We start from the raw sequence: 16,801 nt of genomic DNA on the forward strand, positions 1-16,801 counted from the left end.
AGACTAGAATATAAAGCCCCATCCTGTGCGTGTGCCTTGGTGGTCCGTGTCTTCGTTATGGGTGTCATACAGACTCACTGTGAGCTGCCGGGGTGTCGACCCCGAGGCGTGGTGGTCGAGTGCCAGCACAGTCGTGTGAGTCGGGGATTGTTGGAGCGGTGCCTTTTGTATGGGAACAGAAAGAGAGAGTCTCTGTGTGTGTGTGTGTGTGTGTGTAGAAGGTAAAAAATGTACAAGAAGCTCAAAGTGAGCCATTTCTTTTCATGGTTGCAGTGTGTTTTGGACGAGAAAATGAGTTACAATTACACACAGATAGTGAGTGTGTGTGTGTGTGTGTGTGTGTGTGCGTAATTGTTTGTCATGAATACTCTTTAACTCACTCACAACCAAACTTATACCTCTTTTATTATTTAATTGCAGATCACTTGCTCTGTAAACCCTCTGGATCTATTTCCTTCTTTTTTTTGCATCACCCCCCGCCCCCCCCCCCCCCCCTCTAGCTATGGGATATCAATAACAAGGCACATTATGTGTAACATTTCCTTCCGGGACTTAGAGGGGGGAGTCCATGAGCGACACACACAGAGAGACACAGAGACACACAACCTCAGACTGTTCAAACACAGAATGAAGAAGCAAAATTTGATCTGACAGTATTAATTGATTAGTGTCTGGTCTGTTGTTGTGTGCACATAAACTGTGCGTTTTCAGTGCGGCAGTAAGAGCATACTTTTTTGTCCACAACATGCGTGGGTGCATGTTTTTCTTCAGACAAATTGGTGACATTAAAGAGTTGCGTCCACGTAAAACATTCGCTTTTGTAATCGATTTTTCCCCCCGTCAGATGCTCGATTTTTTTTTTCCCCCGAAGCACTCTTGCATTGTACCCCGCCCTACTCGGAAATCTATTTCCAAGCAATTTATCCACTATTCGGTAGATGCAGTTTGTCTTATACAAGTATAATTGTATTTTTTGTAAAAAAAAAATATAATTTGCAAGATGAAATCACTTTTTTCAAACTATTCACGAAAGAGAATGATATTTTGAAGTGACAAATCGATCGCCTCCTCCGACACTAATTCGTCTTATTGTTTATATGTTGTAAAGTGCATTGTCAGCCTTGATAAAGCGTACAGTAACGCAGCTGTATGACAGTTTTCCTTTTTTTTTTTTCTCTCTCCTATTGGTGTGACATCTGCTAATCTCGTTGGGTGTTTACTGGTGTAACAACTGGTGTCTTCGCTCCCCTCACCTCACCTCCCCTCTGCTCCCTTTTGCCCCCACACACACAATGAATACACTTGCATCCCGACTACAGAACCAATTGTCACGCTGCGAGGAAGGCAAATCAAATCTTATGGCAGCAACTAGGCGAGGAGATTGCTTTTCCTCTCAGTGGCAGAGAAGCGAACTCGTCGTCTCTCGGTGCCTCGGGTTTTACTGAAGAGCAAGAAGCGCAGGGGGTGAAAAGGGTGAAGGCGGCTATTGGGCTGAAGCAGCTGTACTGCAAGTCTCCCGCAGGTCAAGTCTCACCCATTTCCTCCCATCTTCCCTCTCTCTCTCTCTCACCACTCTCTTTCCACTCTCCTCCCCACTCATCCTGACACTGCCCATCAGTCACCCGGCGGCACCCGGGGACTACATTCCTCCCTCCAGTCCTCCAGATGAAACGGAACAATAATTATGGGGATAGAGTGGCTCTGGCCGCCAAACTGGGGCCGCTCGGATCACAACAACACATTGTCCAACCAGATTAAGTAGCCATTTGCGGCATCCTCGCTGTAGTTAAGCACTCCTCATCATCTTGCCTGAAACTTGACCTCGCAGTAAGATATATTGACATGTCCTCCAATTTGAGGTCAATCAGAAATGTGTGTGGGGGGGGAGGGGGGGCACTAGTTATTACATTTCTTTACAGGACGCCTTGGCTAATGCATGGGATTCTTCCTCAGAATAGGCTCTTTTGAGTGACTCATCAAAACCCGAGGTTTATGCTCTGACGTGGAGGTGTTTATTTCCACTGACGGTATGATAAATACAGGAAATTTGTTTTTTTTGCCGCGGCGTCTGTTGATTAATGAAAAGCTGATGTGGTAAAAATATGAGCGAGAGCGGAAGAGATGGTGATGCTAAAAAACACTTAATGGTGTAATATTGTAAAGAGCCTCTTTTGGCTGCACTTTACTGCACGGGGGGAGCTCCATGTAAAAAATTCTGACGGAGTTGTTGCATGATTGAAAGTACAGTTCCTTTTTTCGGGGCTGGCACAGCTTGAAAGCAGGGACGTACTGACTTCCTTTTCTTGCTGTGCTCACATAGAATCTGCCATCCGAACCAATTACAGGCTGCAGTCGGAGTGACATTCACAAGAAATGCTCTATCTTTTCTTTTAAATGAACTTTTCCTCTTGTTTCTTATGCCTCACATTTTCAGTAATTTCTCACCAAATTGCACACAGCTCCTGAGCAAGACGAGGGAAGTCTGATTCATGCTCGAAATTGCGGAGGAACATGTAACATACGCATTAAAACATTGCAATCATTTATTAAATTGAAGTGATATGTTGTATATTTTTACTCTGCGGTGTCGTCACTGCCATTATTTTTGATATTTAATGGAGTCTAGTTGATTTGGAACAAAAGGAGTCAGGGATATTAAAAGAGAAAAACTCCACATGCGCTCCATGTTGAGGTCTAAAAATTCAAATGTTAACTATATCTTTTCCTTTCTATAAATGAGGGGTAAATGGCCAAAAAATTAGCTAACCTTCAACATAAACCACATTGCACCATCATTTTTGATTATTATTATGATACAGGCGTCGAAATAATCAAGAGTCAATGAAAAACCTTTGTTTTCTTAGGAGGTGTCAGCCTCAGTCAGACAGCGCTGCACAGCGTACGACGTCGCGTCTGAAATCGCGAGATAATGCATCACTTCCACAAATCTAAGCAAACAAAACCATGCATTTAGCAGCATTAGCATGTGTTTACATTTCGCATAAGACTGTAAATCGGTCATAGGAGCTTATTTGCCAAAGCCAAACACCGCACACTGGGAGCTGTAATCTACCAGCATCACTTTTATTTACTCGTGCATTTGTATTTCAAGTGACCCGAGAAGAACTGGGACTAATGTTTGACATTTACTTTGCACCCCCGTCTGATCAGACTCCCTGAGCACTGGAGCTTTTCTTCTACGCGGACTCTATAAAAAGTTCTAAACCCTCTAAGCATCTAAAAAAGGAAAGTGTGTGAGAGTTTTAATCCAAATCAGTTTGTATGCCAGCTGTGCTGGGCCACTTTTACCAAATACGTAGCCCACTTGACAATCAGCAACTGTGCTCTTTGTGCTTGCATTAACCTTTCTTATCATGGCTAAGACTTTTTTTTTCAACATTGTTTTTATTTGCTGTAGACTTCCCGCGGAGGACAACTCATGCCTCAAAGCTTTTTTTTATTTTTTTATCAGGATTCAGTATCTGCACTGTGGAATTTAAAGTGAAGGCTCTGCTTTCCTTCTATAGAAAACACCTGCATCTTATCAAAGTTTGTTGAAAGGGTCGTATCCCATCTTTTCACGGGACTGGGAAAGTCCTTTGAGTGGCTTTGATAGCCTTTGGCCTTCAGGCATCTTACCAAGTGTGACTAGATGCTCTGCAGATTCGGGACTGACAACCTGCTCAGAGTACATGCATTTCTCTGTCCGTGAGCTCTTTCTCGTCAGACATTCTCTTAGCTAAATAAGTGTAAAAAAAGAAAGAAAAACACCAAAAAAATAATGCATGTAGGATGCCTTTGAACTGTGTTCTGTAATGTGGGTCAGAGATCTATCGCATGCATATTCTAAAAAGCCTTTTCATCTGCAATTGCGGAGTTAAGATTCCCATGGTACATTCTTAATTTCATACTTCTCTTGCTAGTTATTTATTTAATATTTCTACACGAATGTCTCCTCAAACAGTGAAGAGTTTGGAGAAGAAAAAAAAAGGGGGGGGGGGGGGGAACTTTTTTCTTCCCTCTGTCTGCAAGATAGTCTGTTCTCCCTAATGACTACATTTTAAAGATGGTGGGCTGACCGTCAGTGGGGGGTGGGGGGGGTTGAGGAAGCAAGGGATCCAGAGTGGGAAAGGCAGAAGAGGAGAAGAGAGGCTGCGCTCACTGCAGCACTCTTCTCAGCTCTTAGCTCCCAGTCAGCCGCTCTCTCTCTCTCTCTGTGTGTGTGTGTGTGTGTGTGTGTGTGTGTGTGTTTGTGCTTTGAAAGAGAACAGGATGCAGCCCAATAAAAGCAGGGGGCTGCTCACCGGGGCCTTTGTGTAAAATAACATTTCTACTGAAAGCCAATTACTGGTAACATTATTTTGGTTGCTTCCATTATTAAAAGTTCCTCTCTCTCTCTGTTGCACCCCATCATCCCTCATCTCCACCCCATCCCCCCACCCCCCCCCCACCCCCATGACACCCATTCAACCCGCCCCCCCCCACCCCCTCCCCCTGTATCACTCTCTTGCAGACGGAGAATTATTCCATTGACTCCAGTTATGTGAACAGCAGAGCCCACCTCATTAAAAGGTATGTCTTGATTAGGAATTTGTTACCAGCACCTCGTTACCATTGTTATCTGTAATTGCTTTATCTAATGAGTGCACAGCTACTGTTGCAGCTAAATGTCTCGCTGCGTGTTTTTTCATTCAGTGTAATTGCAGCGGGACAGATAAGATTTCGGGATACATCGCATTACTTCATAATGCATTTTGTAGACACTTGTTGGAAGGAGCCGCGGACCAATACATTCAGATCATGAGATTATACAGTGCGAGGAATCTGGAGTGATTTCACATTACAGATAACCTCGTTACTCTCCTGTAATTTGGTTCATTGGCAAAGCACGTGGCTCGTGTGCTTTACGATTGAATCAAATTCAAGGGACGCCTCTACTGGTTTTTCAAGATATTTTATTTTTTTTCTTGGGTATAAACATTTTCACAAGTGTGTGCTCTTTTTCAGTCCACCTTAAATAAGATATTTGACAGGACTGTGGGAATGCAGGGACTGGGGTGGTTGGGATGGGGGGGGGGGGTTATATAGAGGTTATATTGTAGCCGGGCTTTCAAAACTACAATTCTCTCTTTTTTTTTTACCTGCAGCTACACAACAGTCTAGGCTTTCTTTTGTTTGAGGCCATCCTGGCCTTTTGAAAAGCCATTATGTCAACCCCCCCCCCTAAAAAAAAAAGATTCCCTTGCATTAATGTAAACAAAGAGCATTCAAGTATAGGCCTCTGCAGCACACACTACAAAGAAATCCCCCTCAGGAGCCAGGGAGCCTATGGTCTGGGACAGGTGCAATTACAGTGATAACATCAGAGAGCCAGCATTACCTCCACTGCAGTCCTCTCTCTCTCTCCCAGGCTTGAGAATGTGAAGCTTGGACTTGGGAATGCATGCGTCTTTGTACTGTCCCTCTCTGCCTCTACTTTTCTTTTTTGTCTGTTCACTTTTCCTCTCCTTTCTAACCTCTTTCGTCCGCATTCGCAAACTCATTCATATATATATATTTTTTTTTTTGTCATGCAAGAACACATGCTCATATATTCAGCCCTATTTAGTGTTGTTTGTAAAGCAGAATTTGTTCCAGTGGGATAGAAATCAAATGAAAGGAAATCATGCTGTTACTGTGCAGCTGTTGATTGTGCCCCCCCCCCCCCTTACATCCCCCCACATGCTTTATTGACTGTGAGTCCCAAACAAGACAGATGCTCAGTTTGTATGCTTCCAGCGTTTCCTGCATCCATCTTCCTTCCAGGAATTCCTGATTACTGCAGTATTTGTTTGATTTTAGTGAGTGAGTGCCTCCTGTTTGTTCAGTGCAATGTCCTTGAAGTCAGTTCATCCATCCAAAATGTCCCTGTCTGAAAACCCCCCCCCCCCAAAAAAAACCCTGTAGCTGCTGTGCTTTTAGCTGTGGAGGTAAAAAAAAAAAGAAATGTTCACCTAATCCATAAAGGCTGTCAACAGATTTAAAACTTCTTATTTCATGGTTACCGCAAACGACGCTAGAGAGCAAGTATTTGTTCTCTCGCGAAAAAAAAAAGTCAAAAGATTTGTCCCCAAATCAAATCACAATTCATCCGGCATTTCACGGAACCTGCTCACGTAAAAAAAAAAAAGAATTTCGGAGGAAGGACATAAAAAGGGACAAACGGGGGGAGAAAGACAGACGTCTCGACACGCAAACATTACAAACCTGAGGGCAAAGCAGTGCATGTGAGAGAAGGTGATGTGACAGCTAATCAACATTCCCTTCCCTTCTTCTCCCTCCTGGCCCCCATGTAGCACGTCGACGTTCAAGGACCTGGAAGGAAACAGTCTGAAGGACAGCGGTCACGAGGAGAGCGACCAGACGGACAGTGAACACGACGTCCAGAGAGGACACTACGTTGATACGGCTGTCAACGACGTGCTGAACATGACTGTCCCCCCCAATGTTTGCCAGCTGCCAGACCAAGGTAAGAAAATCTAGCTAATGTGTGTGTGTGTGTGTGTTTTTATAGGATTAGAGAATCCTTTGGAGTTTTGTTTTACCAAAATTTCAAGATAAGATCAGGGTGCATCTGTGTGCACTCAGTCTGGTTTTTTTATGCCTCCGGAGCATCTTTTAAGGCGCATTATGCCTTCAGAAGTTCAAGTAACAATGCAGCTTTGATCTCCTACTCGAGTAGCTAATGTGTGGGATTCTCTGATGGTGAAGGATACCCTTTGATACAGGCTTAGAAAATATTATTGACTCGTAGAATCGTGTCTGCTCTTTAAAGCCACGCTGACTTCAGATGTGCTTGAATGGCAGCAATTAGGCTCACAAAGGTAGAAAGGTGGAAATCTACATATCTCCATGTACACCCTCCATCCATTATTCAGTGGGATCATTTAGCAGGGAATTAATGTTGATGTTTCATTTCTGACTCACCGTTTTAAAAAAAAAAGACATGGTTGGCAGAAGTCGCTATATAAGGGTCATGTTCATTCTTAACTACTGCCGTTCAGTCTATGGAAGACAGAGTGTGGGTTAGTGAGAGGCAGAGGGATCAGAGGAGGCAGGATAAAGCTGTCTGGAGCAGACCAGGATGTTACTATTATGCACCTGAGGGTATTTACAGAAGCTCAAAGGAAAACACCACTCGCACAGGTGCGGCGGCTCAGCCACGAGCACGAGAGTTTCAGTGTCTCTGAAAAATTTTACGGATGACTCGCATTAATTTTAATCTGGGTGAGGAGGAAACACTGGACGTTCTATTTTCGAAGCACACTCTGGAGCGTGTCAATGTGAACTATACACAGAATGTGCTGTGCTCCAGTTTGGGGAAGGCTGTTCCGAATGCACCCCCATCCCTCAGTTTCGCGTCGGCTTAATTTTAGTTCCTAGTTTTACTTGCACTGCCCTAGTCGGAGCATTTGCGCTCTCGTGACGTTGTTCCTCCCTCGTGTCGTGCGGAGGATGAGCAAGAGATAACGCAGAGGAACCTACTTGATAGAAATGTGTAATAGAATGAAGTTCATTACACATCCCTGTCATATTTTACCAGCCAGATACTTCACTTCACAGAGCAATTGTTGATGTTGTTTGACCAGGAAGTGATAATATTAGGCGACCGAGTCATTTGGTTTCACGGGTCTCTGTGTCCACAGAGGGTCTGACGTAGTTATGTAAATAACATTATCAGCTCGTGTCGTTGCACCCATTGCGGATGAACACGAGCACCTCCCCGCGCTTGACTAACACAAACCCTCCTTTTGGAGAAGCAGCCACGTACGCTCACGCGGGGAAATGCAAAGCAGCTTTTGCAGAGTTGTTGTCTGCACATCATGGAACGGGTTAAGCATCACCCAGGCCTCAGAATCAACCAGTACAGTGTGTTCCCTCAGTGGCATCAGACAGTAATGAACAAGGAAAAGGGAATTTGCTGACTGCTGGTTGCCAGGTGTAATTACTTGGCAAGCGGCTAAAGTTCCTGTGCCTCTAATAAATGCATGCAGACAGGTCTTCTAATAGTCGGATCTCATTATTTTTGAGACAATTAGAAATGATGTACACGAAGAATACTACAAGTGGAGGGGGGAGGGCGGGGGGGGCCCTCTCCCTCTCCCTCTCCCTCTCCCTCTCCCTCTCCCTCTCCCTCTCCCTCTCCCTCTCTCTTGGGTAGTTCTTTTTTCATTAACACCACCAATGATTGTATCTGTTTCAGCAAAATGGATGCATGGTTAACACGGCGAGAGGCTATTTCACAGTGCTGTCCCTTGTTATGACCGAGGCGAAAATATGATAACAAAGTGCCTGTTTGGAATGACAATGAGAGGTTTTTTTTTGTTTTGTTTTTTTTTGCGTTGCTTATCTTTCATTTTTTTTCTTTTATGTGCTGTGGTCAACTACAGCCTCGCTTAACTTCCTGCCTGGAATTCTGCCGCTCGCTGAGGATTTAAATAACGGCTTCATATGCACCATTTTTGCTCCCTTTTGTTTTGAAAGTCAGCCGTCGGCAGCATGGTCGCACAAGAGAGTAATGAGAGTTCGTAATGATTAAATGAATTGACCAAAGATCCTTACACGTACAGAAATGTAATGACATAGCAAATGAATCTGTCCCTCTGTTACCATTGCAGCAGTCTAATTACATAGTTAGAAGACATGGTGGGCTGACAGAGATGGGCAGAATCAGCATGAGGTGCAGTTGAATCTGTCTCTCTTGACATAAGAGGATTTTACATTGTCAGTGTGTGTGTGTGTGTGTGTGTGTGTGTGTGTGTGTGTGTGTGTGTGTGTGTTTGTGTCTTACTCCTCAGGAGAGCAGTTGCCTCTTCATTTCCCTGCTTCATTTTCCTCTGTGAAAGCTGCCTTGAGTACAGCAGCAGAAATAGAACCGTTTAGGTTTGTATAATACGAGAACCGCAGCGGTTTTACGGTCACGTGACGATGTGGTTTTTTTGCTCCGAGTTCATCTGTCTTAATTGACAAAAATGGACACTATCCGCGTGTGTGTGTGTGTGTGTGTGTAGTTGTGAGTGAATGGTGGGAATTGTCAGGAAACCCAAAAAAAAAGGGCATGTTCACACATAAACACACCGCTGCTTAGCTGCTCTTCTGGGAGTAATGCTGTTATATAGCGTGCCTCTCCTGCCAGCACAGTTAGAAAGCAAGTCGAAAGAACCGCAATTGCCAAAGGATGGTGGCGCGCACAAGCCGAGGATTGATGCCTTGTTTCTTTTTGTTTTTTTTCGTGTGTGTGTGTTATTATTGCACTGTTTTGTTGATAAGTGCCGAGAACAAAAGGAAGCTGCTATGGGGGGGGAGGAGGAGGAAGGGTTAAACTCTCAGGCTTTTTACAGTGCAAATGTTTACCGTTCCCAGTGCCATGTAACTGTGTTGTTTGCCCAGGAGGCCAGTTGTTACCTTTACACAAAGACCCTGCCTCCACATTATCTTGTAGGCCTTTCATGTGGGATTCCAGTCGTATTCAGCTGTTGACTAAAGGCCACATTATACTTCTCCGACTGCGTATGCGTTATCCGTCTGCGTCACCACGGACACTCGCTGCAATTTCCCGCCCGATCAGTAGGGGTCGCTGCGCAAGGTTGTTGTGCTTCTGGCTACAGTGAGCAATGGCGTCCGAGAAAGAAAGAGAGAGAAAGACTGTTGTTGTTGAAACAGTTGCCGTTTCTCACTTTTCTGTGTCACGGAACGCAGTTTTAAGATAATTTGAGGGGAGAAATTGGCCATTTAGGGTCTAAACATGTGCTGTGTGTGTATAGATATGACGTATTTATAGTTCGGCAGCGGCGTTATCGGCGGGGATCAGCTCCGCCTCTGTCAGGACGACCGGAGCGCACTGAGAGCCGGCACAGAGCAGCTTCGCTCAGCCTGTCCTGAGGACCAATCGCAGCTCTTGCCGTCTCCGTTGTCCCTTGACGGAGTGACGGACACTTAAAAAATATTTTGTGCACCCGGAGACAACGCAGAGGCTCTTCGACAGTCTCTGCGTCGACGCAGAGTCTCTACGTAGCCTACGCAGAGCACTTTACGCAGAAGTATAAATTGGGCTTAACCTTGTGCCATATACCACAGCAGACATTTGTCCCTTTTTCCTTCCAGAGGTTTATGTTTGGCTTTGGTCCATCGCGGTTTCACTTTTTATTTTCCTTCACTGGTGTTCAACAATGCTTTTTTTTATTATTATTCCTGCACAGGCCACTACCAAGGTAACTTTCAGCAAAGTGCTTGTGAGGAGATTTTTGGACTTAAATCTGAGCGAATGCCTCATTGTTGAATCTCTAAAGAGCCGTGTGTGCTCTTTTTGAAAGTCTGACCTGAAATATCCTCACCCGGTGGATTATATGGAAGTTATCCCAAGAACAAATTACATTGAATCTCTTAAGATCTATTAAGACCTATCTTTAACGCGGAATGGCTCCCCTCATACTTCATCTGTCATTACAATAAAAACGGATGGTATCTCCTCAACTGTAAACCCGAGAAGAAGAGCCATATAAAATGATGTCTTTTTTATCTTTATTGGCATGTCTGTGAAGTTGGGGGATTTGGTTGAAATGTGCGACATGGTAGCTTTGGCTCTTTAGCACCATTAGTGTCAAGGGAGAAGCAAGGGAGCAGACTCTGAGGGGCTGGTGACGACGAATGTTAAATCTATTTCCGTCGACTTCCTTTGATTGTCACAGCTCACATTTTAATTCCTCCCGGTGTGGACGAGCCATGAATTTAAGGATTACGACTAATGTTTTGATCGGTCTCTTGGGTTATCTCTGCACGGGGGGGGGAAGGGGGGAGGGGGACAACACGATGCGGTTTCACAGCGTGCAAACGTTGGGTTTTGCGGGGTTTGTCGTCTTCGGGTTTCTATGTCAATGTGTGAGAAAGGGAAAAGTAAAGTAACGGAAAGAAAAGAAAAGAAAATAGCTTTCTCTTGGCCTATTAGACTCCAAGAATGCTCATTTAGATAGAGCAGGGTAACAGTCCTCTTTTATTCTTGACATATTCCATGGCCTCCACCTCTGGAGAATATCTCTCATCTATCTCTTAGCTCCCTATGGGTGTGTGCCTGAAGCAGGAACCCAGGAATGGAGCCCCCCTCAGTGGGCCAAATACTTCTCCATATTCCCTGTTTCCATCAGTGGACCCATAGGGTTTCTACTGTTCCTAATTGATTTCAGCCCTCCTCCTTTTCCCCTGCCTTCACACATGCCTTTCTGTCTCTATCTTTTCTGTTTCCTTCCTCTGACTACAAACGTCTCCAACCCACATCTCCCCCACTTTGTGCCAGTCAAGCAGTACCCTTCCCCTGTTGAATTAAAGGAAGAGTAAAGGCACCTCACAAATTCCTGCTGCAAAAAACTTGCCCCAAATTCAACACGGGAACATTTCTAGTTTGCAGCTCTCTGATCTACTGACGAAAATGCTGACAGGTGTCAGAATCAGGAAGGCAACAACGAACAGGGCTGTGCTGGCAGCATGAGAGGTGGAGTGTGTGTGTGTGTGTGTGTGTGTGTGTGTGTGTGTGTGTGTGAGAGAGAGAGAGAGGAAGATAGAGATGAAGAGATGAGCTGAGAATATAGTAAGCAGTCTTTGCGAAAGAAATAAAAAGAGTAAAAGAGGAAGCAACCTCGCTGACAGGTAGGAATGATTTTTCTTTTCCTTCTCTCGCTCCAAGATAGCTGCGTGTGTGTGTGTGAATGTGCCGCAGGATTTGAGTGATTCTCGTACATACATTTGATTGAATTAAGCAATCGAAAGTCTTTGTTTGATTCAAACTGGCAACAACATGTGTTGGGATATGATGTTTTACGATTAGATTAACACACAAACTCTACTCTGGGACCATCCATTTTGATTTTGGATTTGCCTAATCTAATGTGGAACCTTTGGTGGAGGTAAAATGGCTGACAGTGACAAAGAGCTCGGTGCAATGCAAGCATTAAGGAATATAGAATGCACACACGCACACACACGCACACACACACACACACCAGAGAATGGTTGCTGGCAGGTGTTGCATCTGATGTGAAGATTTTGAGCCTCTGAGATGTTGAGATTTTCACCCATTGTCCATCTGCGCTCAGCATTTTTTTTATTATTATTATTATTATTATTGTTCTTCTATTGCTAAATGAGTTTGAGTGACTCAGAGTGAGGTCTCTGGCTCCAGCTTCTTGAAATTACACCCCGTATAAATAGACCTGACCAATATTGATTTCGTCCCCGGTCAAAAGTGACACCAAAGAGATTTTTATATATATTTCCCTGCAAATCAAATGTGTTTCTGCTCAGAATGCATGGCTCCTATAAAGTATCAGCTCAAGCCAAATTTAAAATAACGTCTGCGGCCTCTTGATGGTATTTATTTGAAAAAAATAAATAAAAAATACTTCCACCCACCAGTTGTCTTTTAGCCGCTCCTGTGAGGGCTCACCACGGTGAATCACGTACCGTATGCGGCCATAAAAAAATATACTTCGCCCATCATGTCTATTACTTACTTTAATAAGTAAACCCAAAAATTCCCCGAAAAGCACCCTGAAACCCATCCTTCTACTTCTCCAGCACATTGTTTTCCCACCTATAATAAGTTGATATAATGTGAGGGGCCCGCTGCCACACGGCGGAATAGTGATTACCGCTGTTGTCTTGCAGAGAAAAGACTCCGGGGTTCATGACTTGTTTTTGCAACGAGGAACCTTTTTTTTTTGCGCGTTCTCCTCGTGCATGCGTGGGTTTTCTCCGTGTACTCCAATTTCCTCCCACATGCAGAGGTTAATTGAACACTCTAAACTGACTGTAGGTGTGAATGTTGAGAGTGAATGATTGTTCGTGTGTGTGTGTTGTCCACCGCCTTTTGCCCCCCTGTGTCAGCTGGGATTGGCTCCGGTGATTCTCGTGTGGAGGATAAAGCAGTAGACGATGGATGGATGGATGGATGTAAAGGCCTTAAATAAACTTGACCTGTTTTGATTCATTGTTAAGTTCACCATCACTTCCCGCTGCTCTTTCCATCGCAAACACAACGCATGTGAAGGAGCCTCGTGTCCGCCCCGGACTGAAAACACACTGAGTTATGTCATAGTACGATAATGGCGCACCTCCATTCCCTCATTCTGCCGGAGCTCTCCTGAATGTATCCAGTGTATTTAATCAGCTCAAGAGGGGACTTCTTATCTCTCTGCACTTGTCATGGATAGCGTATTGAACATATCAGAGAGAGAGAGAGAGAGAAATGGGAATAGTTCATTATTTTCTAGGACTCACAATGAGCCTGATGTATCTCATAGCGGGCACTCCACTGACAGCTCATTTTCGAGACAATTCCTAGCATTCAGTTCACAACATGGCAGGGCAAGAGAGAGAGAGAGAGAGAGAGAGAGAGAGAGAAAGAAAGAAAGCGAAAGAGAGAGGGAGGAAACAGCACAGGCAGAGAAGAGAAAATAGGGCTCCAGATCTCCATTGCTTATTCATGATGCTGTGGCATGCTAGTTGTGTTAATAATCTCCGCAGAAAACCGAGTGAATCACAGGTGTTTGTCGAACACCTAGCCAAACTGGGCCCCAATCGAGAGCAGATGGGGAAAAACAGGGGGGATCAGGATGATCCCAGGCAGAGGGAGGGAGATTAAGAACAAGTAATATGGTGGAATTGATAGGGGCTGGGAATGTATTAAACACAGAGGAGAGACCTGAATTTTAAATGTGCCTCCACCTCTGTACACAATATACTGTGTTGTGTGTGTGTCTTTAAAGGTTAATGCGGAGAAGGAGAGGGTAAAGAGAGAGGGTGAAAGATAAAGAGGAAAGAGAAATACAGTGGGTAAGGATCCCTCTGTGGCTCAGATTGATTCTTGCTCTTGTCTGAGCAACCGAGACAATAGCCATTTATTTTTTTTTTTACCCATGCAATTGTCTTTCTAAATCTTCGAGGTCACGGTGTGGGCACAACCCTTTCCTCCACTGCAGTAGAACACAAGCAGTGCTGAGACTGAGAACGCTGTATGGCTGGAAGGGCAGTAGCTCCCTTCATGCTGGATTTAAGCCCAATTTATACTCCTGCGTAAAGTGTCGCAGAGCCTCTGCGTCGTCTCCGACTGCACTAAATATTTTTTTTAAGTGTCCGTCACTCCGTCAAGGGACAACGGAGACGGCAAGAGCTGCGATTGGTCCTCAGGACAGGCCGAACTAAGCTGCTCTGTGCCGGCTCACAGTGCGCACCGAGCGTCCACAGAGGCGGAGCTGATCACCGCCGACAACGTCGCTGCCAAAACTATAAATACGTGATATCTTAATGCACAAACCACATGTTTAGACTCTAAATGGCCAATTTCTCGCCTCAAATTATCTTAAAACTGCGTTCCGTAACACAGAAAAGTGAGAAACGGCCACTGTTTCAACAACAACAGTCTTTCTCTCTCGGACGCCGTGAGATTGCAGTGCGTATCCGTCACCAAGTATGAAGGCTCGAGTGGTCTCCGTAGTTACGCAGTCGGATAACGTATTACGCAGTCGGAGAAGTATAACGTGGCCTTTACTGGTAGATGTGGTTGAGACAAATGTCTGAAGTGGTAATCCAGCTATTTATTTTCCAACAGGATATTTTAAATTGAATTATTACTCACTGTGCTATCCATTTTATTCTATTTATGTTCAACATGTCACCCACATAACCCCCGGTGGTATTAAAGCTCACTTTCACCGATACAAACTTTGTCTGTATTCAGGATGACGTTCTTTCATCTCCGGTGAAACACACACACACACACACAAACACAAACATTTTGCATCCAACGAGGTGTATTGTTAGAGTAAAAAAGACGCACACACAAAGAGTGTTTTGCAAAGACAATAGCAAGACTTCCCACAGCCTTGTTGTTGTTGACGATGGAGTTAAAAAAAAACCTGACGAGGACATGCAATACACATAGACTAACTCAAAGGAGCCTTAGTGTGGGGCTGGAAATGGACAGGATAGTCACTGAGTGACTGCCAAAGCAAGGCTTGTATTACAGGGATCCCAGGATATCAGACACCAGGCGGCCTGTGCTCCCTCCAGGCAGGGCAGTCTGGCAGCTGGCCTGCAGCCCAGATAGCTGTAATCAGCTCCATTACCTGTAGCACTGACTCCATTTAGGATCCCTCATAGTGGAACCGCGGCTATGCTGCAGGGATTAAGCACGCTGTAAAAAATTTAGGAAAAGTCCAAACAGTATGCGGTTTGCACATTATAGCTACACCCGCTGCAACGCACACACAGGGATATGCCGGTATAGCCGCACTAAGCAGAAACCTGCATGCGGTGAATGGGGAGAGATTTCCTCGCCTCGTTTTTGTGTGTCTTGGCGTGAAGCGTTTGTTTTATCTCCTGCCTTTGTGAAAGGACATATTAAGAATGCGCTCTGCTCTGTTTAAGGGAGGGGAAGAAAAAAAAAAAAAATCAGCTGTCTTCTGACAAGTATATTGTAGCTCGTAGTTTTCTGTCCAGAATACAAAGAGACATTTATCACTGCAGCTGGGGTGGGGGTAGGGGTTCTCCTGCGTTACAACAATGTGCATTTCTTTTTTTAACCCCTATCACTTCCTTGCTGTGGGAAAAACACTATACCTCCATCCTCTTCTAATCCATTTGAGATTCCCTATGTTCTAGTTTTCTTTCATTTCCCTGTGTCCCCCCAGTGCCTTTGTCTTCTCCATCCTGGTTTTTTTTTATTTTTTTTTTATCACGGTGTTCATCGCCTTGTTTCGCCTGAAAATGATATAACTCAGATGGAATATTTAACAGAAATATGTAAAGTAATGTCGTCCTCCTCAGTTGTGGCAACAAAAGGTTACCTCAGGCACACTGCTGTAATATTTCCATATTTCACTCTCCTCATGTATATTCAGCGAGAATGATTTATTCCGTAACATTTCATAGCTGTTGAAATGCAGAGTTTTCTCGACGCGCACGCTGTAAAACACTGCGCGGTTAAAAAAATGTGCTCTTTGGGTTTTTTTTGTTCGCATCAGAAGTTAAACAGAGGTTAAAGCGAAGCCATCCAGACTACCTCCACTATTACTATCATTCATTCACCAATTAGTGTCAGTGTCCCTTGTTGTCCCCTAGATGACCTTGCAGAGAATGCTGTAATTCAGCATTTTGGGAACGTCTCGATAGTGGGAGGCACGTTGTGGCTGCTACTGACCCAGATTATACATTATTGATGCAGGAGTAACAGAGAGAGAAGGGACCTGCTGAGGTTTTTTTTTGTGGACCAAGCGAGCTTATCCCTGACCTTTTTCTGGCCACCACGCGCCCACTATAGACTTTGCTTGCATTTTCTCTCTGTCAATGTGCATATTTGAGAACTTACCAGCATGCAGGTATTACGTATTCAATGAATAATTTAATATGCGCGCAAGTCATTCAGATTGAAGAAACACACATTGCTACGGTGAACTGAATCATCCTATATAATTCAGGTCGGTGACACCGGTCTACTTGTCCGTCAGAACTGCCGGTGTGTCTGTCCTTACCCGGTGGTCTAGTTCTTCCTCCGTTGACTATGCTCATGTGCGGTAAAGGTCAAGAGCTGAGCAGGATGCGGAGTTTCGTAAGCTGTCGCACAGCTGGTGGTGGCAGATGCAAGTCGACATCGATGTTAAAAAAGTGTTATTCGCAAAATCATGTCTCTATTTGTATTGTGTTTTTCCTTTAGGCTGTTACAAGTCTTTTTGGCCATTAAACAAATTATCATATCGCATTAAAATATTCGGGT

The 16,801-nt window shown here is 44.4% G+C and overlaps 1 protein-coding gene across 2 annotated transcripts in view; it reads left to right on the forward strand.

Moving 5' to 3' along the window:
* The window catches only part of pcdh19 (protocadherin 19), a 57,299-nt gene that overhangs the window by 24,158 nt on the left and 16,340 nt on the right, over positions 1-16,801 (forward strand). For both annotated transcript variants that reach the window (XM_083890771.1, XM_083890770.1), the window contains exons 3-4: positions 4,514-4,572; positions 6,336-6,508. In XM_083890771.1, coding sequence (XP_083746897.1) covers positions 4,514-4,572; positions 6,336-6,508 — 232 coding nt within the window. The remainder of the gene's footprint in view (positions 1-4,513; positions 4,573-6,335; positions 6,509-16,801) is intronic.

This window comes from Microchirus variegatus (assembly GCF_963457635.1).
Source record: "Microchirus variegatus genome assembly, chromosome: 6".
Taxonomy (NCBI): domain Eukaryota; kingdom Metazoa; phylum Chordata; class Actinopteri; order Pleuronectiformes; family Soleidae; genus Microchirus; species Microchirus variegatus.